This window comes from Rhinoraja longicauda, chromosome 21, assembly GCF_053455715.1.
Source record: "Rhinoraja longicauda isolate Sanriku21f chromosome 21, sRhiLon1.1, whole genome shotgun sequence".
In the NCBI taxonomy this organism is placed as follows: Eukaryota; Metazoa; Chordata; class Chondrichthyes; order Rajiformes; family Arhynchobatidae; genus Rhinoraja; species Rhinoraja longicauda.
In genome coordinates, this window is record NC_135973.1 from 18,132,542 (window position 1) to 18,159,274 (window position 26,733).

Here is a 26,733-nt window from a genome sequence, read left to right on the forward strand (position 1 = left end):
GCGGTTTGTTCCCAGGCTGTGTATCGCAGTTGTACCCATGAAACCAGCAACCCATTGTCCAACTTTATAATTCTAGAAGTTATTTTCCGTGGAAAGTTTATTGCTGTTCATTCAGGTCAGTCATAAATTATAGATGTTGAAGAGATTGAAATAAACAATTTATTTATACAACATTGAACATGAAAGGATTGGAACGCAGAATATTTATTCAAATGTAAAAGAAACAATCTGCTGGAGGAACTCTGTGTAACTGGCTGCATCTCGGAGGGAAATGGACAGATGACATTTCACGTCAGGACCCTTATTTAGATCGTGCACACAGGGGTTGGTCTGTTGACCCGTAGGAAATACACCAGTGAACAGGCAGATGACACAAGTAATTAGGAGACCAAAAGGAACATTGGCCTTCAAGGCTGGGGCCTTTAAGCAAGAGGGCAGACTGGACATTGGTGAGAGCACCGTGAGAACACTCATATGACTACGCTTGCCTCAGAGGCAGTTCAGACAGAGTCTGATACCTGGTTGAAGGGATTATCTAACAATAATTGAGCTAATTGGGGCATCATTCTTTGGGATATGATGTTGACTTCCCGGAGTGGGAGATATCTAAAACCTGGGTTACAGGCAGCCCTGCGTTAAGGGGTGATGTGTTCCAAGAAAGCAGCCCATATCATGATTTTCCATAACACAAAGCCGCATCACTTACATTTGCATCAAGAAACACGAGTTGAGAAAACAACTGTGTTTACTTGTTTACTTTTGAGGAATTGAGGGATATGGTAAGTGGCGAACAGAAGAGGAGCTGAGACCAGTTTAGATCACCCATGATTGCATTGAGTGATGAGGTAGGCTCATGGGGATGTCCTACTCCTGCCCCAATTTTTTTGTGTTCTTATACAATGTTATTCTGCAGAATCTCTTTTAGTTCAGTTTAGTTTAGTTTATTTTCATGTACTGAGTTACAGTGAAAAGGTTTTGTTGCTTTTCACTGTGCCTCAGTGCACGTGACAATAAATTGAACTGAACTGAACGAGATTCTGCAGAATAACATTGTACAAGAGCACAAAAAAAGTTTCATACTTGAAGGATTCATACTTAAATCCTTGATTTATATATCCTTATAGTCCTTGACAGAATCCTTTGAAATTTAATCGCTTGCATTGTGGTCCAAATAGAAGGTTCAGCATCCATTTGCTTTTCAATGACTTTGTGCAGCTCTCAGTGATGCTTTAATGATTATACATACCACAAATCCTCAAGTCACAGAGGATTACCACAGTATGTAGCTTTTCACTGTTGGGTAAACGCTGTATTCTGTGAGGTAACAGTCCAGATTGGATCAGTTCTGTGCATTGAAATCACTTTCATCATTTACCGAATTACTCAGTCTATTACTCTTTATAATTTCCTGTTTCCATCTAAATTGCTTAAACTGTTTCCTGCCACTGTCACAGAATCATAGGATGGTTCCAGCACAAGGTGGCTCTTCGGCCCGTTGTCTCTGCACTGGTCTCTATTAGGTCAACACTCCAGGTCCACCTGGTGGGCCACTCTTCACAGCCTTAGTCTGTACGTATTCTTTGATCCGTGCCAGGAATCCAAGCTGCATCCTGTCTCCATTCTCTCTCTCTCTCTCTCTCTCTCTCTCTCTTACTGCTTACCCAGATCACTGTTATGTTCTTATGTTAAAGAATCATTCATCATCTGAGCCACAATCTGTCTCTATTCTCTCACTCTTACAGTTCATCCAATTTCCCAACAATGTCAACAATTTGCCATAAATTCTAAAAAAACATTTGACTTTCGCCAACAATATATTGCAAGAGAGTCGACATGTGTAATATCCAGAAGGCTGATATGGCTGTACAGAAAGTAGTTAGGTAACCGAATGGAATGTAATTTATTGCTGGGGAACTGAAATCAAGAGAAGAGAGGTTACTCTGAGTTTGTGAGACTGCATTTGGAGTAACATAGAAACATAGAAAATAGGTGCAGGAGTAGGCCATTCGGCCCTTTGAGCCAGCACCGCCATTCAATATGATCATGGCTGATCATCCAAAATCAGTACCCTGTTCCGGCTTTTTCCCCATATCCCTCGATTCCCTTAGTCCTAAGAGCTAAATCTAACTCTCTCTTGAAAACATCCAGAGAATTGGCCTCCACTGCCTTCTGTGGCAGAGAATTCCACAGACTCTCAACTCTCTGGGTGAAAAAGTTTTTCCTCATCTCAGTCCTAAATGGCCTCCCCCTTATTCTTAAACTGTGACCCCTGGTTCTGGACTCCCCCAACATTGTGAACATTTTTCCTGCATCTACCCTGTCCAATCCTCTAAGAATTTTATATGTTTCTATAAGATCCCCTCTCATTCTAAATTCCAGTGAATACAAGCCCAGTTAAACCATTCTTTCATTATATGTCAGTTCCGCCATCCCGGGTATTAACCTGGTGAACCTACGCTGCACACCCTCAATAGCAATAATGTCCTTCCTCATATTAAGAGACCAAAATTGCACACAATACTCCAGGTGCGGTCTCACCAGGGCCCTGTACAACTGCAATCGGACCTCCTTGCTCCTCAACTCAAATACTCTCGCAATGAAGGCTAACATGCCATTGGCTTTCTTCACTGCCTGCATGCTTACTTTCAGTGACTGATGTACAAGCACACGCAGGTTTCATTGCACCTCCCCTTTTCCTAATCTGAAACCATTCCGATAGTAATCTGCCTTCCTGTTCTTGCCACCAAAGTGGATAACCTCACATTTATCCACATTAAACTGCATCTGCCATGCTTCTGCCCACTCACCCAACCTATCCAAGTCACCCTGCAGCCTCATAGCATCCTCCTCACAGCTCATACTGCCACCAGCTGTGTCATCCGCAAACATAGAGATGTTACATTTAATTCCCTTGTCTAAATCGTTAATATATATTGTAAACCACTGGAGTCCCAGCACCGAGCCCTGCGGCACCATACTAATCACTGCCTGCCATTCTGAAAAGGACCCGTAAATTCCTACTCTTTGCTTTCTGTCTGCCAACCAGTTCTCTATCCATGTCAATACTCTACCCCTAATACCATGTGCTCTAATCTTGCACACTTGTGTGGGATCTTGTCAAAGGCTTTTTGAAAGTCCAGATACACCACATCCACTGGCTCTCCCTTATTCATTCTACCTGTTACATCCTCAAAAAATTCCAGAAGATTAGTCAAGCATGATTTCCCCTTCATAAATCCATGCTGACTTTGACCGATCATGTTACTGCTTTCCAAATGTTGCTATAACATCTTTAATAATCTCCTCCAGCATCTTGCCCACTACCGATGTAAGGCTAACTGGCCTATAATTTCCCGTTTTCTCTCCCCCTCCTTTCTTAAAAAGTGGAGTTACATTGGCTACCCTCCAGTCCACAGGAACTGATCCAAAGTCAAGAGAACATTGGAAAATGATCACCACTGCATCCACGATTTCTAGGGCCACCTCCTTGAGTACTCTGGGATGTAGACCATTAGGCCCTGGGGATTTATCTGCCTTCATTCCCAACAGTTTACCTAACACCATTTTCTGACTAATGTAGATTCCCTTCAGTTCCTCCCTCCCACTAGATCCTCTGTCCCCTAGTATTTCCGGGAGATTGTTTGTGTCTTCCTTAGTGAAGACAGAACCAAAGTACTCGTTTAACTGTTCTGCCATTTCCTTGTTTCCCATTATAAATTCACCAGTTTCTGACTGTAAGGGACCTACATTCGTCTTCACTAATCTTTTCCTTTTTACATACCTATAGAAACTTTTACAGTCAGTTTTTATATTCACGCAAGCTTTCTTTCATGCTCTTTTCCCCCCTCTTAATTAACCCCTTTGTCTTCTGTTGAGTTCTAAATTTCTCCCAGTCCTCTGGTTTGCCGCTTCTTCAGGCCAATGTATATTCCTCTACCTTGGCTTCACTTCGCTCGTCAGCCACAGTTGAGCACCTTCCCAGTTTTATTTTTTCGCCAGACAGGGATGAACTATTTCTGAAGTTCATCCATGCGGTCTTTAAAGCTTCATCATTGCATCTCTACTGTCAACCCTTTAAGTATAATTTGCCAGTCTATCCTAGCCAATTCCCATCTCATCTCTTCAAAGTCTCTTCTATTCAAGTTCAGGACCCGTCTCTGAATTAACCGTGTCACTCACCATCCTAATGCAGAATTCCACCATATTATGGTCACTGTTGCCCAAGGGGCCTTGCACAACAAGATCGCTAACTTATCCTTCCTCATTACACAATACCCAGTCTAGGATGGCCTGCCTTCTAGTCGGTTCCTCTACATATTGATTTAAAAAACCATCCCATGTACATTCCAGGAAATCCTCCTCCTCAGCTCTGTTACCAATTTGGTTGGCCCAATCTATATGTAGACTGCACAGCACCGGTCTCTTTATTAGCAAAGATATTAATGCGTGAAAGCTGTTGGAATAAGGTTCTGTGAGCAGTTACCTGGAATGGGATGTTGCCCCATGAGGAATGGTTGGATAGGCTAGCCTTGCATCTGCTGGAGTGTGGAAGAGTGAACGGAGATTTAAACACAATTCATAGATGAGTTGGGCCAAAGGACCTGTTTCTGTGTTATATTCCTCCAAATGTCATAAAGATGAGGTGACACTGAACAGTATTTGAGGCCAAAGAAAGCAAAGGATGAGTTGGTGGCAACTGGGCAGAAGTACTGTGGACTGAGCAGAGGTGTTTTGTGAAGAGTCTGTGCAGAAAGTACATTCACCCTGTGTCTCCTGCCTCACATTGTGAACATTTGGGGTAACGTGTGATGGCAGAGTGTTCCTCTGGAGGGTGTGGATCTCGCTCACCCAGGCAGGAACGTAAACAGGGCCTTGTCCATCATGGATACAAGATAATTTTGCCCCAGTGTTGCCGGCAGCTGAAACAGTGAGGCTTCTGATGAAACTGAACTTTGTTCATTTCGGTTACTTCGACCAATTAACATTGCGACATTGGCAGAGAATGCACACTGATTAAGATAGGTGCTGTTGTAACATAATGATTTCATGAGCTTAAAAAAGAAAAACTGGGGAGAGGGAGATGCAGATGCAGGTTTAAAATTAGTATTGTCCTGTGTGTGATTCTGTGAAACTGCAGGATAATTGCTTTTCACTGCTGGTTCGTATGTCTGTGATGAGCAGCAGCAGTTTGCAGGTATTAAAAATAGTCACCATTCGTGGAGAGTACAAGAGTTGCTTCAGTTAGGAATGGCCGAATGAAAAGAGAGCTTGGGACAGTGTCGAGATCGACCAAAGAAAATTAAAAGTTGAAACAGAAGCTGGTGCAGCGAGAGAGTGGCACGTGGGTTCTTGATGGCGCCATCGCACTGACTGATTCCATGTCTGTGCCATTTATTTATTCACTTTTATTCATTTAACATAGTGTGGGCACCAAATTTATTACCTATCCTTAATTATATGCCTCTTCCTTGGCTTTAACACTATCCTTGACTTGGTGAGCTATCTTCAAGCACTACACTGCGGTCATTCTGGGGAAGGTACCAAAAGTTGGTTGAAGTCGTCCAAGATTTTGACTCAGAGGACTATTGACATCTTTTGACTTGAACGCTGGGGGAGGAGTTTTGGACGGACACTGGCAGTGACTCCTGTGCTGCCGCATGCTAGAGGTTATGGCTTAGGAGATGTGAAAGACCGATTATGGTGGAAATCTTATACAGACAACAGGAGAGACTGTCACAGAAAAGGACTCAAACACAATGAGCAAGAACTTGTATAAGCATCAGCATAGATGCCGGTAGAGGAATAACCCTGCCTCTGATGGTTAAAGTATCACCATCTCCCTCCACAATTCTTCCAAAAGAAACAGAAATTCTCAGGATCCTCAGTGAATTTGTTAAGTAGAAAGGAGCTGTCATTATGCTGCATCCGTCCTTCCTCTCAAACACTGCAAATGTTCCCTCATTAAAGAGATGACAGCAGGTTTCTCAGGCTGATTATCAAAGACTCCCACAGCCCAGAGCTGGAGCAGAACCAAGAGCTTCATGCAATATTTAAAGTACAGCTTGCAGCACACAATCTGAGCTGGAAGCACACTGTTTACCCACGCTCCTTCCTGATCTTCCACCGCCGCTCCACTTATCACACACCCACGCTGCATACAGACTCTGCTTTTGAATTGCAGGCTGTGAGCGCCGAGAGATGGGTTGAAAGCTTCAAGGAAGCCTGGCAATGGGATTGCACCCTGTGCTGCACTAGACATGCTGTCAATAACACTGACAGCCAGGCACATCCCTGAAACTGTCATGAAACTGGGCAGAATGTATTCGGAGTGTGCTCATCCAGAACCGTGCAGTAAAATAGGGCCCACCTGATGGTTCCACCAGTCATCAGCAGCCTCCAACTCAGCCCTCTCCCTCACTTCTTTCTACCAGCCACTTGCCCTCTCCACACTCAGTCATGATGCAGTGTCTCGACCCACAAATGTTGATGGGCAGGTAGGTTTATAATAGATGTCTGTCGATAGTCTATTTCCTGTGATGGAGACGGTGAGATCAAGAAATTGTGGGGAGATGTCGGAGATGGTCCAAGTGAATTTGAGTGCAGGATGGAAATGACTTTTTCTGAGGCAGCATGAAGTATTGATAAAGTCAGTGGTGAGAAGTCTGGTCCTTACGAAGGCCTGGGCTACATCTATGACTCTCTGCAATTTCTAGCGGTCTTGGGCAGAGCTGCTCCCAGAACAAGCTGTGATGCAACCTGACAATATGTTTACAATGTTGCATCTGTAGACGTTTGTAAAAGTCACTCGAGAAATGCTGAATTTCCTCTGGCTCCTGAGGAAGTAGAGGCGTTAGTGTGCCTTCCTGGCTGTCACTTCAATGTGGATGGTCCACGACAGATGTTTGGTAATATTAACGCCAAGGAATTTGGAGTCACTGAAGCCCTTTGCAAAGTGTGAAGACAATATACCAGATCTGCTCAGGTATGGTCTTCTCTGTGATCAGTACATCGCTTTTGATTTGGAACAGAGTGACCTGTTCCTTCCCCTATATTAGTGGAACGACTCACAGTGAACAGTTCCACCCCTGCTTAATGTATCACTGCACAGTGACATAGACATAGAACAGTACAGTACTGGAACAGACCCTTCAGCTCACAATGTTTACTCGGAAAGTGATACCAAGTTAATCTCCTCTGCCTGTACGTGATCCTTATCGCTACATTCCCTGTATGTTCATGTGCTTATCTAAAAACCTCAAACACCACTATCACATCTGCTTCCTCTACCACCCCTGGTGGAACACTTTGCATATCTGCTTCCTTCAGCAGCCCTGGTGGAACATTCCAGACACCCAGCACTCTCTGTATCAAAAAAACTAGCCCTTTACACTTCATTTAAATTTCCCCCATTTTAGCAGAAAGCTCTGCCCTTTAGTCTTTGACATCACAACCCTGGAAAAAGATTCTGATTGTCTATACTACTCCTCATGTAATTTTGTATGCTTCTATCAGGTCTCCCCTTAACATCCGATGCTCCAAGAGAAAACAATCCAGTTTTGTCCTCGCTTGAGGGTGGCACAGTGGCATCACTGTCTACTTTTTTTTCCTTCTGTGAAAGTCCTGTCAACATCCTTGTAAATCTTCTCCGCACCTTTACAGTTTAACAACGTCTTTCCTATAACATGGTTCCCAGAACTGAACACAATACTCTAAATACGGCCTCACTAACATCTTACATAACTGCAACCTGACCTCCCAAAGCTGTACTCACTACTCTGACTGATGAAGGCCTTCTCCCTGTCACTTCTCCCTGTGTCCGAGTGGGTTTCCTGTGGGTACTCTGGTTTCCTCCCATATACCAAAGATCTGTGGATTTGGTGGTTAATCGGGCTCTGTTAATTATCCCTAGTGCGTAGGGAGCTGATGATCAATAGTCGGTGTGGACTTGGTGGGCTGAAGGGCCTGGTTCCATAAATGATTGATGGAAAGTTGGCTATGAAACAGACTTCAGTGAGAACTCCTGCAGATGCTACAGGGACCCAGGGGGAACTATTGAAGAACAACCACTCACATGCTACCTAGGTGGTCTGCAAGCTGACAACATTCCATGAGCATCGAATTCTCCAATTTCAGGAGACCCACACTCCTTTGTCCCTCCCTCTCTCATTGTGAATTGCCCAGGACCTTTTACACAGCCCTCATACTACCACCCACTTCTCTGTACATCGTCCTCACACTCTACCCAAATTCCCCTCTCCCCACTCGGCCCCTTCCTCCCTCATCTGCCCATCCTTCCTCCGTTATTTGTTCCATGCTTCAGCTTCCTTTTCTATCAGATTCCATCATTAGTGGGATATGGGCCAAACACGTGCAGGTGGGACAAGTGTAGATGGGCATCTTGGTCGGTATGAGGGTGTTGGGCCATCGGACCTGTTTTGTGTTGTGTGACTCTGACTCTATGACTCTAACCTCACTTGGATCTACCAGCTGTTGGGGCTTGATAGGCAGGTGGGTGGAGCAAGTGACTCAGGCTAGAGATGAAAGTGAGGCAAAAGGGAGTAAGGTAAGGAGGAAAGAGGAGTGAAATGTTAAGCCAGAGGGAGGGATTGAGGGTGTGGCATCCTTAGAGGGGTGGGAGAGTCGTAGAAATGTATGAGGTGTGGGGGAGAGGGAGGCACAAGAAAGAGAGAGGGGAAGGGAGGGCATTATTTAAAACTGAAGAATTCAATGTTCATAACAATTGGTTGTAATCTACTAAGCAGAATAGGTTTGTGCAGGTGGGTTCAAGAACATTCAGGAAGGGAGTTGTTCCTGAACCTAGTGGAATAGGACTTTGGGTGCCAGTGCCGACAGTAGCAGAGGGAAGAGGGCCTGGCCCGGATGGTGAAGATCCTTGATGATATATGCCACCATCTTCAAGCAGTATCTCATGTAGATGCTTTTTGATGGTGGGGAGAACTATGCGCATGATGGGCTTGAATTCTTGTGCAGTGAAATTGCCGAACCAGGCTATGATACAACCAGGATATTTTCTAAAGTGCGTCTGTGAAAGTACAAATGCTAAGCCCAGGGCAGGTTATCCTGGATGTTAATACCAAGGAATTTGAAACTGCTAACTCTTTCTACCACCAATTGTGAGTGTAGGCATATATATGTCTTTGCTCCTGTATCTCTGGTTTTTGAAAAGCCCAGTTTGTTCATATCATCTCACAGCTCAATGATGGCATCAGGTTGCTGACTTGTGGCAAATCACTGCTTCTTCATAAATTCCCCTCCCTCTGCCATTTCTAAATCCGTGAAATTTTCAGTCTGGCTTGTCGACATCTTGAAGTTATGCTGCGTGCTTTTCACCATCTGGTTCCGCACCTCATGGGTGCTGGGGGGGATGCAGTGCGGGCGTGTGGGAGGTGGGACTTGTCCTTGAGCTGGTCCCTGCAAAATAAACATTAACAGCTGAATTTTCTAAACCACACAATAAGTATCAACAATTGGTGACAATCTTTGGAGATACAAGGAACTGGTGATGCTGGCTTACAAAAAGAGGCACAAAGAGTTGGAGTAACTCAGTGAGTCAGTCTTACAGTCTGTGATTGTTGAGCAATAATTCCCTTTCTTTTCAATGCGAAGCTGAAAATAATTCTCAAATCCAATCCGGAGGTGTTCCTGTAATAGTATTGAACACTTCCAATGGTGTGCATTTGTCTGTGGTGTTTGGATGAAGGTATTAGCTGTGATCACTCTGGGGCAAAGATATGGTTCAATGTGCTTGCAATTTGAATGTACATGATTGTCTATCAGTGTACCACAAAAAAGAAACCCACCATACTCTGACTATCAAGTATCCATCCGTACTAATCCCATGCTCCAGCATTTGGTCTGGAGCCTTCTCTGCCTTAGTGATCCAGGTGCTCATCTAGATGTTTCTTAATTGTTGTGAGAGTCTCTGCCTCCACCCGCTCTCAGATATTGTATTCCAAATTCCAACCACCCTCTGGGATGATAGATTCTTCCTCCAAATCTTTTTCCCCTTAGTCTAAACATTATCCCCCAGTATATGAGCCATTGAGTTATACAGCGTGGAAATAGGCCTTCGGCCCAACTTACCCACACCAACCAACATATCCTATCTACACGTCCCACCTGTCTACTTTTGGCCCATATCCCTCTCAACCTACCCTATCCCATTTAGACAGGTAAATGTTTCTTAAACGTTGTGGTAGTGCCTGCCTCAACTACCTCCTCCAGCAGTTTGTTCCATGCACTCACCACCTTTTGAGTAAAATAAAGTTACGCCTGAGGTTCCCATTAAATCTTTCCCCCTCACCTTAAACCTATGTCCTCTGGTTCTCGATTCCCCGACTTTGGCCAAGAGACTATGCTTTTACGGTAAAAGTTTAACCCAATCTATTCCTCTCATGATTTTGTACATCCCCTTCATCCTCCTGCGCTCCAAGGAATAAAGCCTGCAGAAATTGTGGAGGCATTAGTAGTGACCTCTCACACATCACGAGAGTCAGAACTGGGTCCAGGGAACTGGAAAATCGCAAATGTAACTCCACTGTTTAAGAAGGTAGCAAGTCAAAAGAAAGGAAATTATAGATCAGTCAGTCTGTCTTCAGTGGTTGGTAAGATCACTGAATCAGTGATCTTGGAGTGCATTATTAAGGATGAGGCTTTGGGGTACATGTTAAAATAGGCCAGTCAGCATGGTTTTGTTAAGGGGAGATTTTGCCTGACAAATCTGTTGGAATTCTTTGAGGAAGTAATCAGCAACATAGACCAATGAGAGTCAATGAATGGTATTTACTTGGATTTTCAGAAGGGCTTTGATAAGGTGCCACACGTGAGGCAGCGAAACGAAATAGAATCCCATGGTATTAGACATGAGGAACTAGCATGGATAGAAGATTGGCTGGTGGTGTTGAGTATGGGTTGAGGTTGTGTCTGCTCCTTTTCAAGTTATGTTAATGATGTGCATCATGGAATTGATGGCTTTGTGGCCAAGTTTTTTGATGATGCAAAGATAGATGGAGGGGCTGGTAGTGTTGAGGAACCAGGAAGTTTGCAAAAGGACTTGGACAGATTGGCAAGTGGGACATGGAATACACCATAGACTATTTTTTTAATATGGAGAAAATTCAAAAATTGGTGGTGGTGGTGGTGGTGGGGGGGGGGGGGGGTGGGTGGTGGGGGGGGTGGATGGATAAAGGTTGCTTGAAACTGGAGCATTCAGTGTTTATACCAGTGGGTTGCTCACCCATTGATATTTAAAGCCTTGATTTTTTCCACTTCATCAAACACCCGTCAGAAACTCTCCCTCTCACTAGGACTGTGACTCACTCTGTTGGATACTCATTAACCTGATAGGTTAACCTTTCCTCCTTGCACATCTGACCTTACCTGCTGAAAATTTGCAGCATTTTTGAAATACAGTATTTTGCTGTCTTAGTCTCAGTTTAGTTCCTGCAGTTTGGACGTGTAGCCCTGAGCATGTTCTTTATATCCAGAAGCTAGGCTGGAAAATGTGAGGGACCGTAGGCAATCTCCAGTGAAAGCTGCCCCTGGGTCTAGACTTGCTTGTGCCTGTGATGATACGGAGCATATGTGTAAGGCTGATTAAATACACTCTGCCAAATAACAAATCTGAGAGTCACTCAGTCTGTTGGACCCGTGGTTCAGGGAGTTTCGAGAGGGCTTTTAATAGTCACAGAGCAGATTGGCACTAGAGTTCTGAAGGAATGAAACCACAATTTAAATGTCAGATTCACAAGGAAAACTGTTTAACCGAAAGGTCATTACTCTGAGGATCAGTGACAAGTGTTTCAATGAAATGATAAACAGACCACACACTCACACAAACGCTCACACAAACGCTCACACAAACGCTCACACAAACGCTCACACAAACGCACACACAAACACTCACACAAACGCTCACACAAACACTCACACAAACGCTCACACAAACACTCACACAAACGCACACACAAACACTCACAAAAACGCTCACACAAACACTCACACAAACGCTCACACAAATGCTCACACAAACACTCACACAAACGCTCACACAAACGCTCACACAAACACAAATGCACACACACACACATATAAATCACAGACGCAATCAGTCACACAACCTCACACACACACAGAATCACACATCCCCACACAATCAGACTCACATGATCACACCCTCCCTGTGCCCTCAAAATGTAATGGTATCTGTCTGTGTACCCCTTCCTCTTCTCCTTCATCACCACATCCCTTTCGTTGCCACGTCTCCTGCGTAGTAGCTGACACAAGCAGCTATCTGACTGTCCATGATGAACAGCCTGTCGCTCTCCGTTCCCCACAGTGATGGCTGCTGTGGTCAGAGGCGGCACAATGAGCTGAATGGGGTTCAAGTGAAGTTGGTGAACAGGGCGGATTCCTTCCCCAGCGTTATCCCTGTGTTGCTTCCTGCCCATTTGTAACCAGATTCCTGAATGTTCTTTATTTCAGGATCCCCGGAACAAGCATGGATTCAAGGTTCACACGTACTCCAGCCCAACGTTCTGCGATCACTGCGGCTCTCTGCTATATGGCCTCATCCACCAGGGGATGAGATGCGATTGTAAGTATCGCAACCTCCGAGCGTAACGTCCTTTGCCTGTCACGAGAAGGGCTTTACTGTGGTGCAGTCAGATGAAGCATCACGAGGTAGATTTCCAGAGGAGACCTGCTGATCTTGATTCAGGGGTGTCACAGAGATGACTGTGATTATTGCCTACTCCTGGTTGCCTGTGAAATGTGGTGATGATCATTCATCTTGAACCGCTCATACAGGACAATGACACTCCAGAGGAAAGGTCAGGGGGATCAGACCATGAGTGAAAGGCGTTGTTCCCCAAACATTGTCAGGATTTTGCCAATAATCTGACATCTTCACAGACACATTTTTAAACAAATGTAAATCGGAAAAAACTACAGCTGCAGGAAAACTGAAATGAAAGGAGGAAATGCACCAATACACGCAGACGGTCAGAACCATCATTCTCCCATCTGACCTCCCAGTCCTCTGTTAAAGCTCAGCAAATGTGGGTGGGTATATCATTGCTGGTGTCATGGATTGGGGTGGATGTGTCATAGAACAGTAAATCACAGGGACAGGCCCTTTGGCACACAATGTCTGCATTAAACTCGATGCCAAATTAATCTGCTCCACCTGCACCTGATCCATATTCCCTCCATTCCCTGCATATCCATGTGCATATCTTCAAGCCTCTTAAATGCCACAATCATATCTGCTTCCACTACCACATCTGTGAGCAGGTTCCAGGCACCCACCACACACTGTGTAAAATATTAGCCTCACACCTCTAAACATTCCCCCTCTCACTTTAAAGTTATGTCTTCTAGTGTTTGGCTTTTCCACTCAAGGAAAAAAGTTCTGTGTGCCTACACTTTCTATGCCACTCATAATTTTGTATGCTTCCATCATGTCTCCACATAATGTCTGACACTTCAGCGAAAACAACCCAAGTTTGTCAATCTCTCTTTAGCGTTAATACCCTCTAATTCAGGCAATATTCTGATAAACCCCTTCTGCATCCTCTCCAACATATCCACATTCTCCTTGTAACGAGGCAACCAGAACTGGACATAATACTCCAAATGCAGTCCAACCAAACTTTTATAAAGCTGCTATATGCCTTCCTGTGTTTTATACTTTATGCTTTGGGTGATGAAGGCAAGCATGCCATATGCCTTTTTTATCAATCCATCTACTTGTGTTGCTCGTTCCACAGAGCTATGGACTTGGACCTTAAGATTCCTTTGTACATCAATGCTGTTAAGGGTCTTACCATTAACTGTATACTTTCCCCTTACACTCAACCTCCTAAAATACAAAACCTCACACTTGGTTGGATTAAACTCCATCTGCCATTTTTCCATCCATATCTGTAACTAATCTAAATGCTGCTGTGTACTTTACAGCCTTCCTCACTGTACACAACTCCACCAACTTTGGTGTCATCTGGTGTCAAATTACTAACCAACCCATCTACATTTACGTTAAAGTCAGGAGTGGGTATGTCACTATCTTGGTCAGGGGATGGGTGTGTCATTACATGTGGTCAGGGGGTCAGGGGTAGGTGTGTTGTAATCTGGTGACAAGGGTCAGGGGGTGGGGTGTCATTATCTGATATTGGAGCTCAGGGGCTGGATGTATCTGGGGTCAGGTGTCAGGGGAGTGTTGGTATTTTCTGATGTCAGGGTTCAGGGTGCATATGTCATTAACTATGGGCAGGAGTCAAGGCGCGTATGTCATTATCAGGGGTCTGCGTGTATGTGTGCGTGTTTCATTCTCTAGGGTGGGTGGGTCATTATCTGGGTCAGGGTGGGTATATCATCAGTGGACAGGGGTGGGTTTATTATCAGTTGTCAGGGGTGGGTTTATCATCAGTTGTTGAGGGTGGGTTTATCATCAGTGATCAGGGTGGGTTTATCATCAGTGGTCAGGGGTGGGTTTATCATCAGTTGTTGAAGGTGGGTTTATCATCAGTTGTTGAGGGTGGGTTTATCATCAGTTGTTGAGGGTGGGTTTATCATCAGTTGTTGAAGGTGGGTTTATCATCAGTTGTTGAGGGTGGGTTTATCATCAGTTGTTGAGGGTGGGTTTATCATCAGTTGTCAGGGGTGGGTTTATCATCAGTTGTTGAGGGTGGGATTATCATCAGTGATCAGGGGTGGGATTATCATCAGTTGTTGAAGGTGGGTTTATCATCAGTTGTTGAGGGTGGGTTTATCATCAGTTGTTGAAGGTGGGTTTATCATCAGTTGTTGAGGATGGGTTTATCATCAGTTGTCAGGGGTGGGTTTATCATCAGTTGTTGAGGGTGGGATTATCATCAGTGATCAGGGGTGGGATTATCATCAGTGATCAGGGGTGGGTTTATCATCAGTTGTTGAGGGTGGGATTATCATCAGTGGTCAGGGGTGGGTTTATCATCAGTGGTCAGGGGTGGGTTTATCATCAGCTGTTGAGGGTGGGTTTATCATCAGTTGTCAGGGTGGGTATATCGTCAGGGGGTCGGTGTATCATTATCTGAGTTCAGGTTTGGTTGGTGTAGTCCCTGCCCCTCTCTAGGGTTGAGTGATGTATTCATCTCCTGGTCAGTGCTGACGGCACCTTTGAGCTGGTCTTGAGACTGTGAGCCTTGGTTTAATATCCCATCCAGGCCTTGTGTTTGTATCAGTGGGATTGTAAATGGTCTAGAGATTTGGGCAGTAATGACCATCCCGGGCTCGCGGTCAGCAGCTGTGACCTCTGCTGTCAATTCAGAGCAATTAAATCGGAGTGTACACGAGGGCGTACACATATGTCTCTCACCCTGTTCGCAGAGTGGGTGAGAATCTGGAATCTGTGGCCAGGCAAGGTCGGCACCCTCTGACTACACCAGGTGACAGGTCTGGCTTACACTGAACTAAGTTGTTGTTTTTCATTGCAGCCTGCATGATGAACGTCCATAAGCGATGTGTCTCCAATGTGCCTAGTATGTGTGGCATGGACCACACTGAACGACGAGGACGCATTTTCATCAAGGCGGAAATGATCAAGGACTTGCTCACCGTTGTAGGTAAGTGTCATGTTGTTCTGCCAGATTTGTACCCTGCTCACAGGCAAATTCTGACCTTTTCCCACACCATTATGGATTGGATGGTAGCTTCGAGCTGGGCTATTGTATTCGATTTTTCCATGGCAGTTGGTGTAATATTATTCCTACCTGTGTAGGAACTGCAGATGCTGGTTTACACCGAAGATTGACACAAATTGCTGGAGTAATTCAGCGGAACAGGCAGCATCTCCGGATAGAAGGAATGGGTGACGTTTTAGGTTGAGACCCTTCGTCTGAAGAAGGGTCTCAACCCGAAACGTCACCCATTCCTTCTATCCAGAGATGCTGCCTGTTCCGTTGAGTTACTCCAGCATTTTATGTCTATTATCTTTACCTGTATCATCAACACTTTCACGAGAGCATACAAGAAAATGGGCCATACACCTCTGCCCACCTTTAGTCACTGCATCGCACTGTCCTGCTACTTTGAGACCCTGCATCTCAGCAGCCAGCTCTTGGAGAAGGCAGATATCGATGATGAAATCCATTATTGCCTTCAGTGTGTCAGCACAGCCTTTGGACATTAGAAAAAGCGTAAAGACCTCAGACCTGGTACAAAGCTCATTATATAGTGGGCAGCAGAGATCCTTGCCCTCCAGGACTCAAAGCACGGGAGAGATACCACCAACGTGGGCTCCATGAAACACTTCCAATCCACTATCAGGATAAACAGTGTCCTCTCCTGGCCATGAGTGTCAGCACTGACTTCCGAGTTACACTCCGTTAGATACGTGAAACATCATTAACAAATGTTAAGCAGATACTTACCAGATGGACAGGGTATAAGATTCATGGACGTTCTGATGGAAAACTGCAATCTCCCCACTGATTGCTGGAAATCTATGCCCTTGACGGTTCCGAGTAGAGAAGGAACATCGAGCGTAGTGTTGAGAACCACAAGGTTTTGTGCGCTGGAGACACACAGACAGTGTGTTTCAGCAAGAGAAGGAGAGCACTGTCCCCACATCATGCAGTCGGCAGGAGAGTCTGCAGTTCTCACACTGCTCTCATCAGCAACATCCAATCCCAGAGAACCAGAGCGGACACACATCAACTTGGAATGCAAGGGGCTGCCTCCGAAGAGCATTAGCACCATCTGGTGGAGCACATCCAGAAATACGTCTGCAACTTTGCAGAAGCAGCATGAGTACATGCTGCCTTTGCGAGAGATTGGGAGAATAGGCAATCACATTTCAACTTTGAAACAGAAAAGGGTAATGATTTAAAACTCTCTAAAAGCAATACCATCTATACTCAAACATAGAAACATAGAAACATAGAAAATAGGTGCAGGAGTAGGCCATTCGGCCCTTCGAGCCTGCACCGCCATTCAATATGATCATGGCTGATCATCCAGCTCAGTAACCTGTACCTGCCTTCTCTCCATACCCCCTGATCCCTTTAGCAAAAAAGGGCCACATCTAACTCCCTCTTAAGTATAGCCAATGAACTGGCCTCAACTACCTTCTGTGGCAGAGAATTCCACAGACTCACCACTCTCTGTGTGAAGAAATGTTTTCTCATCTCGGTCCTAAAAGACTTCCCCCTTATCCTTAAGTTGTGACCCCTGGTTCTGGACTCCCCCAACATCGGGAACAATCTTCCCGCATCTAGCCTCTCCAACCCCTTAAGAATTTTATATGTTTCTATAAGATCCCCCCTCAGTCTTCTAAATTCCAGCGAGTACAAGCCTAGTCTATCCAGTCTTTCTTCATATGAAAGTCCCGCCATCCCAGGGATCAATCTAGTGAACCTTCTCTGTACTCCCTCTAAGGCAAGAACGTCTTTCCTCAGATTAGGAGCCCAAAACTGCACACAATACTCCAGGTGCGGTCTCACCAAGGCCCTGTACAACTGCAGTAGAACCTCCCTGCTCCTAAACTCAAATCCTCTTGCTATGAATGCCAACATACCATTCATACCCCAAGAAGGGTTTCATTATATGGAGAAATGATAGACTGATGGTCACCTAATGGTAGATTCCGCAGTCCCTTGCTGTGAGCAGTTCCAACATCGGTTTCAAGGCTCTCGGACAACATTTCTCCAGGACATCAAATGACAATATTTACAAGGTGGTTTATTCTGATTCCAGCATTCCCTACTACGCTCAATGCTCAAACTAGACACAAAATGCTGCAGTAACTCAGCAGGACAGACAGTTTTGGGTCAAGACCCTTCTCGTTCCAAAACAACACCCATTCCTTCTCTCCAGAGACGCTGCCTGTCCCGCTGTGTTATTCCAGCATTTTGTGTCTATCTTCGGTGAAAACCAGCATCTGCAGTTCCTTCCTACACAAACGTTCAATGCTCCTTTCCCCCGAGAACCATCACCAGTGCTGCTTCTTTGAAGGTTGGAAAGTCAACTGGTCTCATTGTTCCATCTCGGGAAGACTAGCAGATCAGACAAGGTTATCATGTGACCAGTACTAAAATAGGTGATGTGTCATTGTCCCATGCTGGTTGCGGGGCCTGAGGTTTTGTAGATTGAATGCAGGTTTTTCCTACATCCTCACAGCGACAGCACTTCACAAACCATTCTCCATCTACTCAAGTACCCTGGGACATCCCAGTACCAGGTCTCTGGTACAAATTAGGCCATTTGGAATCTAGTTGGAGTTCATAGTGTTCCATAGCCTGATGGTGGTTACAAAGAGGTCCCGAACCTGGACATTGCAGCTTTCAGACTCCTATACCTTCTTCCAGATGGCAGGGGTAAAATGAGAGCATGGCCAGTGTGGTATGGGTCCTTGATGATATTGGCTACCTTTTTTAGAGAACTAAGCTCTCTAGTCTTTGACATTTCCACCCTAGTTCTGATTGTCTATCCTATCTGTGCCTTGATACTACAGCACAGAAACGGGCCCTTCAGCCCACAATGTTTGCTCTGAACCTGAGCAAAGTTAAACTGATCTCATCTGCCTGTACATGATCCATATCCCTCTATTCCTTGGACTTCTATGTGCCTAGCTAAAAGCCTCTTGAACACCACTTATTTTATGGACTTCTATCAAGTCTCCCTTCAACCTCTGATGCTCCAAAGAAAACAATCCAAGTTTGTGCAAGAGCTCCTTTAATGTGGTCCTTCTGACATCAGACGTGGTGTTATAATTATAATGCGAGGAACATGGGCATTCAGCAAGGGTGGGATGAAAGACCGTGGAACTTCCATGTTGATGTTGGCCGAAGAGATTATCTCCAATAGCACAAACTGGGTTATTGGGTGGTGTATGTTCTGTACAATATGATAACCATGCCCACTCTCTGCTTCTTGTCTGTGCCTGTCTTTATCCAGTGAAAGAAGCTCGGAACCTGGTGCCCATGGACCCCAATGGCCTCTCAGACCCCTACGTGAAGTTGAAGCTGATTCCGGACCCAAAGAGTGAGAGCAAGCAGAAAACCAAGACCATCAAATGCTCCCTCAACCCAACCTGGAACGAGAGTTTCACATTGTAAGGGTCAAACTGATAGAAACTTGTGTAAGCAGGAATAACTAGCTGGGCAGGGGCTAACAGTGTGTGTGACTTTGTGAATCCTACTCACAATTCAATATCTTACCCCACTCCGTGTCCCGTAACATCTTCCCAGCTGTTGTCAGGCAACTGAATCATCCTACCACAACCAGAGAGCAGTGCTGATCTACTATCTACCTCTGTGATGACCCTCGGACCATCCTTGATTGGACTTTGCTGGCTTTACCTTGCACTAAAGGTTTTTCCCTTATCATGTATCTATATGCTGTAGATGGATTGATTGTAATCATGTATTGTCTTTCAGCTGACTAGTTAGCATGCATCAAAAAGCTTTTCACTATACCTCGGTACATGTGACAATAAACTGAACTGAACTTCATTAATGATTGAAAACAATCATTTTCAATGGTTGATTAACTGCAGATGATGAAATCTGTAGCAAAACAGGAGAACTGTTGGAGGAAGTCAGCTGTGGGAAGGCTGTGTCTTTGGAGGGAAATGGAAAGTTGCTGTTTCAGGTCAAAACCTTCATCTGGAGGTCCCAACCTGAAGTATCAACTATCCATTTCCCTCCACAGATGCCGTTTGACCCATCGAGTTCCTCCAGCAGCTCCCTTAAATATTCACTCCCTCCTGACTGACACACCCTGTCTAACACATGTACCTTACACAAGATGGGTTACCTCAATTTGGCCACACTTCTTCTACCAGCTTGGAGCAGGAGCACACAGGAATACTGCTTCCTTCCAGCTCCTCTCCAAGCTGCAGCCCCACAAGTGTAGCTTGGATCCTTTATTGTCTGTCTAAACCCTCTGAGCGTGTCTGAGTCAGTCATGGCCCAGGTGCCTGCCCTGGAGATGCTGGGGGATGGGCCAACCTCAGCCCAATAACTAAACGCTGCTTCAGCTGCACCCAAAGGGAGCTTGTTCACAAATGTTGCCAACACATGCTCTCCATGTTGTGGGAGGCAGCTGTGCTCTGGCTCTGTGCTGATTGCTGCAGTGATCCCTTAGCTCCTAACTCTTGGTGTTCATGTCCTTCTCTCCCAACAGCAATCTGAAGGATTCTGATAAGGATCGGAGGCTTTCCATTGGAATATGGGACTGGGACCTAACCAGCAGGAATGATTTCATGGGATCGCTCTCTTTTGGCATCTCGGAGCTGCAGAAAGCAGCGGTCAATAGCTGGTGAGTGGAAGATGTTGTTGTTCCTCTCTGACAGAGGGAAAAGACAGCTGCCCAGCCTCTCATACTCAGTGCTGTAATGAGGGATGATTCTGATTATAATCATGTCAAGTCTCCAGACATCCAAATGCCCAGTGCGTGTTGTGGCAAGCAAGAGAAGGCCCTTGAGATCCCTGCTCTTGATCTGCCCACTCAAAATAACCTCAGAGGAGCAGGAAGTCATTTGGTCCCTCGGGAGCGTTCTGCCAGGATCATGGGCCTCAGCCCCATCTGCCTGCCTTTGTTCAATCTCCATGATGTCAATGCAGATCTCATGTTTATGTGGATTGAGTGCAATGGTACAGTGCCATGCCCCAAAATGGTAAGGGAACAGTTTTGAAATGATGTCAATGCTTTGCTTCATTGCGTCTATTGCACCATCTTTCTTCATGGCATTCTGTGTGTGGGGGGAGCAGGAGAATGGGGTTGAGATGAAAAAATAGATCCGCCACGATTGAATGGTGGAGTAGACTCGTTGGGTTGAATGGCCTAATTCTACTCCCATGTCCTTTGGTTTCACCCAACCCAGTGGGCTGACCAAGTCATCAGTCCTTCCAGTGAGTGGACTGTGCTGGCAGAGCAGCGGAGCGGAGCCAGGTTCCCTGGGGCCTGACACTGTCTCTGGTGAGGCTGAGTGGTGGAGACAGATTCTCGTGCTGTTCACTGGGAACTGACCAGGAAATGGAGGGTTAAAACCTGAACAGCTCTGCTGTGGTGCTCTCCGCTCCCTCGACCAGCGCTTCAAGCTCACTGCTATTCACTGGGGTGGAGTGGTAGTAACAGGCTGGTGACGCTGAACGTGTCGTTCCTTGTGCAGGTACAAGTTGTTGAGCCAGGAGGAAGGGGAGTATTATAACGTCCCAGTGCCCCCCGAAGAGGATGTTGAAGGAAATGAAGATCTCAGGCAGAAATTTGAGGTAAGTGAACTGCAATCATTTGGAGCTGGAATGCAGTCTGGGTGAGGATTTGGGGTGAAGTATGTATAAGGAGCTGCAAGCCCGACTACTATCACAGATTGTCTGGAGTCAGCCCCCACCCCATTCCAAACCCTAGTTTGGGTTCTTACTTGTCATTTGCTGCCAGGTAGCATCAGGTCCTGGATTAGAATCCCACTTTAATTCATTCCCAGATATCTATTAATTCACATACAGCCTCCCCAAACCCCTGAGGCTGTGATTCATTCTGGGTTCTCCATACTGTACATACGTACCCTTAACCTGGGTTTCTCATTCACTCATCACTGCCCCGGTACTCCCTCCATAAACAGTGTGAGCCCCTGTGTCCACTCCCACTATCTATCACTCAATACGGGACCTGTGGGAAAAAAAGTCAATGGGGAAATTCATCATGGTGGCACTCAGATCAGCAAGGGCCAACCTGAACTGAGTCATCAGGCTAGCAAAGCGTGCCCATGGTCAGGAAATCCCGAGTGTCCTTCATGACCCCATGAACACCAGGCGCATGTGGCAGGGAATCCAAACCATCACAGGCCATAAGACTGCTCCACCACCCTGTGAAGACAGCACATGTTTTCTCAATGAACTCAATAAATATTTTGGATGGTTCGAGGCACTCAACAACACACCTGCGAGGGAAGCTATTCCTCACCATGATGAACAGGCACTCAGTCTCGACACAGCAGATGTCCAGAGGACCCTAAGAAGAGTCAACGCACAGAAGGCGGCAGGCCCTGATAACATACCAGGCCGGGTGCTCAGGGAATGTGCTGATCAGCTGGCACATGTCCTCACTGATAACTTCAACACCTCGCTGAACCAGGCTATTGTCCTCTCGTGCCTTAAGACTGCTAACAACATACCAGTGCCAAAGAAAATCCACAATCACATGTCTCAATGATTACTGCCCTGCAGCACTCAATCCCATAATGATGAAGTGCTTCGAGAGGCTGGTCAAGGACCATATCATCTCCAGACTTCCCCCCCCACACTTGACCCATTCCAGTTTGCTTACCGGCCAAACCGCTCCACAGAGGACACCATATCCTCTGCACTCCACCTGCGCCTGGCACATCTGGAGGAGAAGAACACAGATGTGCGAATGCTGTTCTTGGACTTCAGTTCAGCATTCAACACGATCATCCCTCAGCACTTGGTAAGCAAATTGGGTCCACTGGGCCTTAGCACCCCCTTGTGTAACTGGCTACTGGACTTCCTCACTGACAGACCCCAGTCTGTGCGGGTTGGAAACAACATCTCCAACATCATCTCTCTGAGCACCGGTTCCCCTCAGGGCTGTGTCCTGAGTCCACTGCTGTTTACCCTGATGACCCACCACTGTTGTGCCAGGTTCAGTACAAATCACATCATGAAGTTCGCGGATGACAAACCAATGGTGGGCCTTATCCGGGACGACAATGAACTAGCTTACAGGGAGGAGGTGAAACAACTGGTGGACTGGTGCAACATGAGCAATAGGGTCCTGAATGTCGCAAAAACAAAGGAGATCATCGTTGACTTCAGGTGAAACCGGCACGGGCAGACACCACTCCACATCAGTGACACCGCGGTGGAGGTAGTCAGTAGCACTAAGTTCCTGGGGGTGCAGATCACAGACAGTCTGACCTGGTCCCTAAACACTGCATCTCTAGTCAAGAGAGCCCAGCAGCGTTTGCACTTTCTGCGCCGGATGAGAAGAGCACACCTTCCCCATCCCATCCTCACCACTCTCTACAGAGGCACCATAGAGAGCATACTGACCAACTGCATCTCTGTCCGGTCTGGGGACTGCAAAGCCTCAGACTGGGAGTCCATGCAGAGAGTGGTGAGGACGGCTGAGAAAATCATCGGGACTTCACTTTCTTCCATCTAGGACATTGCACACAGACGCTGCTTGTCCAAGGCCAAAAATATCATTAAAGACCCCACCCATCTCCATCATGGACTGTTCACCCTGCTGCCCTCTGGTCAAAGGTACTGCAGCATACGGAGCAGAACAGCCAGGTTCTGCAGTAGCTTCTTCCCCCGAGCCATCAGACTCTTGAATTCACAATGATCCACCGCCATTATTTTATGTGTGAGTTACTTATTTATTTATTTTTCTTTAATCACTTATTATTTGGTGTTACATTGAAGCCAGTTACAATGGAATTTTGTTCAAATATGCACTCGTCTGTATAGTTTGGAATGACAATAAAGTTATATTCATTCATTCATTCATTCATTCATTCTGAGTGTCTGCTCTTTTTTGTGTAAACTGCCAGAACTTTGATAGTCTTGAGCCAACCTAGTACTCTGCTTGCCACCTGTATTTCTCAATTAAAATCCAATTTTTTGAGCAGTGCCTGGGTAGCTGTTCTCCAAATAACTCCATTTGATTGGGTTCTGCCCTACAACACACACACACTCACGCACACTCACGCACACTCACGCACACTCACGCACACACACACACACACACTCACGCACACTCACTCACACTCACTCACACACACTCACACACACAAACATGCACACTCACACACACTCACACACACTCAAGCACTGTATTGAACCTAAGTCTCCAGCATGCCTTATTCACTTCACAGCCCCTTATCTTTGGCCTTGTAGTTATTCACAGTTCTCAGGCTGTAAGCCACTGCTCGAGTTTTATTTCCAATGATGTTCTGTCTTTTTCCAGAGAGCCAGAATTGGGCCAGGATCAAAGGCAGCCGAGGAAATGAGATCTAACTCCTGGTCTAAGATCGACAATAATGGCAATCGAGACCGGATGAAGCTGGCCGATTTCAACTTCTTGATAGTGCTTGGGAAGGGCAGCTTTGGGAAGGTAGGAGTGGCTAGCAGCACTGTGTGTTTGTTGAGGCAGTCTGCCTGCCATCTGCACAATCCCTGCTGAAGTGTAGGAAGCAGTGAAGGGTACTGAATTGAGTTTTTTGAGGAAGTAACAATAGAAATTAATGAAGGTAAGGCAATGGATGTTGTATACATGGAGTTCAGTAAGGCTTTTGATAAAGTCTCTCATGGTAGGCTGATCCTGAAGTTAAAATGCACGCGATTCACACTAATTGTGGTCTGTTGGGCAAGAAGTCGAGGATCCAGTTGCACTGATGAGCGCTGACTCCAAGTTCCACGAGTTTGGAGATGAGCTTGGATGAGCTGGGATAATGGTATTGAAAGCAGAGCTATAGTCCATGAATAGAAGTCTGATCTAGGACTCTCTCTTATTCAGGTGTTCCAGGGATGAGATCACTGGTGAGTAAGTTTAACAAAGAGCAGTTGGAGTTCAATCCGAGCAAGTGTGAGGTGTTGCACTTTGGGAGGTTGAATGTAAGGGGAGAGTATACAGTTAATGGCAAGACCCTTAACAGCATTGATGTGCAGAGGGATCTTGGAATCCAACCATCGCTAACTGAAGGTGACAGCACAAGTAGAAATGGTGGTAAAGAAGGCTTATGGTATGCTTGCCCTCATTGCTAGAGGCATTGAGTATAAGAGTCAAGAAGTCGTGATGCAGCTCTATAAGACTTTGCTTAGGGTGCATTTGGAGTATTACGTGCAGTTCTAGTCGCCCATTATAGGGTAGAAGTTGAGACTTTGGGGAGGGGTGAAGATAAGTATAGTCAAGTTGAAGGGTTTAGAGTTGTGTTTTGTCAGAGCTCGAATCAGCCTAACCATTAATCTCTCAGCTGGGTGTGATATACCCTGAGGCGTTACTTTGGAAAAAGTGAGGTGTAATTATCGGTGATTTCCGGGTCAATATTATAGATCAGTCACTGCACTAAATAGACTGATTGTCTGTTCATTCACCTCCTACCTGTTAAGTGCTTGCTCCACTCTGGCTGGCTGTCCCACTGCCTCCAACATGACAGAGGCTGCACCACAAAGGGATTTTTTGGGCTCTTGGGGAGTCCAGTGGTGCCATATACCAAATCAAGTCCTTTATCCTCCCCTACCCTGTCATCCACGATCCTTCCATGGTGCTTTCATTGCTCAGGTCAGGAGATCCCCGGGATGGCTAGTGTGCTGCCAAATGTAGTGTGGGCCTGAGAGTTCCAATCCAGTCTCTGCTTTCCACTGTGGCAGTCTTGGAAGAAACAGAAAATCACTGTGGATGATATTTCTTCCTAATTTGCATAAAAACAAATCATTTGGGATTTCTGAACCTATTTAGCATCTGTGCCAGGATGATTGTTAAGTGAAAGTGATGTTGTCGTCAGCTGTGGTGTTTTCTGCCGCTCAATATCTTGCTGACAGTCAGGGCTTTGAATTGCACTGAACGTAGTCTTGCATGATCTCCTTTCTAAAAGTGGGTCCCTTGTTTTCTGAGGCTGTGCCCTCTAGTCCAGGTCTCTCCCACCAGTGGAAACATCTTCATCTCTATGATGAATGTTTGATCTGCCCCGGTGTTTGGGGTGAGGAAGGACAACCTGCTAGTTCCAATTTCACATAACACCTCTCCAATTTGAGATTATCTGGATCTGTGGCTCTGAGGTAGGAGGAGAACAATAACCATTTCAATCTCTCCCCAGTATTGCACGGTTGCAGTATCCCGCAGTAAGTTCTGTCTGTGCTCTGCAGGTGATGCTGGCAGAGAGAAAAGGCACCGACGAACTGTATGCCATCAAGATCCTGAAGAAGGATGTGGTAATCCAGGACGACGATGTGGAGTGTACCATGGTGGAGAAAAGAGTTCTAGCTGCTCCTGGGAAGCCCCAGTTCCTGACCCAACTCCACTCCTGCTTCCAGACCATGGTAAGTTGGGGAGAGTGCAGGAGGCAGATCTGTCATCAGTACATTCCCCAAGTCATAGAGTCATAGAGAACAGAAACAAGCCCTTTGGCCCAACTAGTCCACGTTGACCAAGATGCCCCATCTATCCTAGTCCCATCTGCCTGTCTGGCTCAGATCCCTCTAAACTTTTCCTATCCATGTACCTGTCCAAATTTCTTTTAAATGTTGTTATAGTACGTGCCTCAACAATGTCCGCTGGCTGCTCATTCCGTGTACCCACCACCCTCTTTGTGAAGAAGTTGCCCCTCAGGTTCCTAGTAACACTGCAGCTTATCCCCTCTCAAATGCCGGTGAACTCCCTTTTGATTTTTGTGCCACATGCCTTCATGAATGGGAATTCACAAGACATGTTTATCTACCAGTACTTATTGGGGTTGTGGTAGCGCCGGGAGGAAACTCACCCAGTCAGAGAAGAGCATGAAAACTCCACACAGGCAGAGCCTGAGGCCAGGATTGAACCAGGATCCTCGGAGATACAAGCATCAGCGCTAACTGCAACACATTCTCCCTCACTGACTAGCGTCCAAGTAGTTATCTCCTCACTGTACAAGTAGTGGCATAAATATATTCTCTCCTTCCAGGAAACTAACAGAAGCTGCAGAGCAGACTTAGCAGACCGAGAGCAAACACA

General features: G+C 45.8%; 1 protein-coding gene across 2 annotated transcripts in view; it reads left to right on the forward strand.

Annotated features, from left to right (window-relative positions):
• LOC144603983 (protein kinase C beta type) overlaps positions 1-26,733 on the forward strand; it is a 131,621-nt gene that overhangs the window by 73,527 nt on the left and 31,361 nt on the right. For both annotated transcript variants that reach the window (XM_078417914.1, XM_078417913.1), the window contains exons 4-10: positions 12,505-12,616; positions 15,495-15,623; positions 18,955-19,111; positions 20,185-20,319; positions 21,173-21,272; positions 23,992-24,138; positions 25,890-26,063. In XM_078417914.1, coding sequence (XP_078274040.1) covers positions 12,505-12,616; positions 15,495-15,623; positions 18,955-19,111; positions 20,185-20,319; positions 21,173-21,272; positions 23,992-24,138; positions 25,890-26,063 — 954 coding nt within the window. The remainder of the gene's footprint in view (positions 1-12,504; positions 12,617-15,494; positions 15,624-18,954; positions 19,112-20,184; positions 20,320-21,172; positions 21,273-23,991; positions 24,139-25,889; positions 26,064-26,733) is intronic.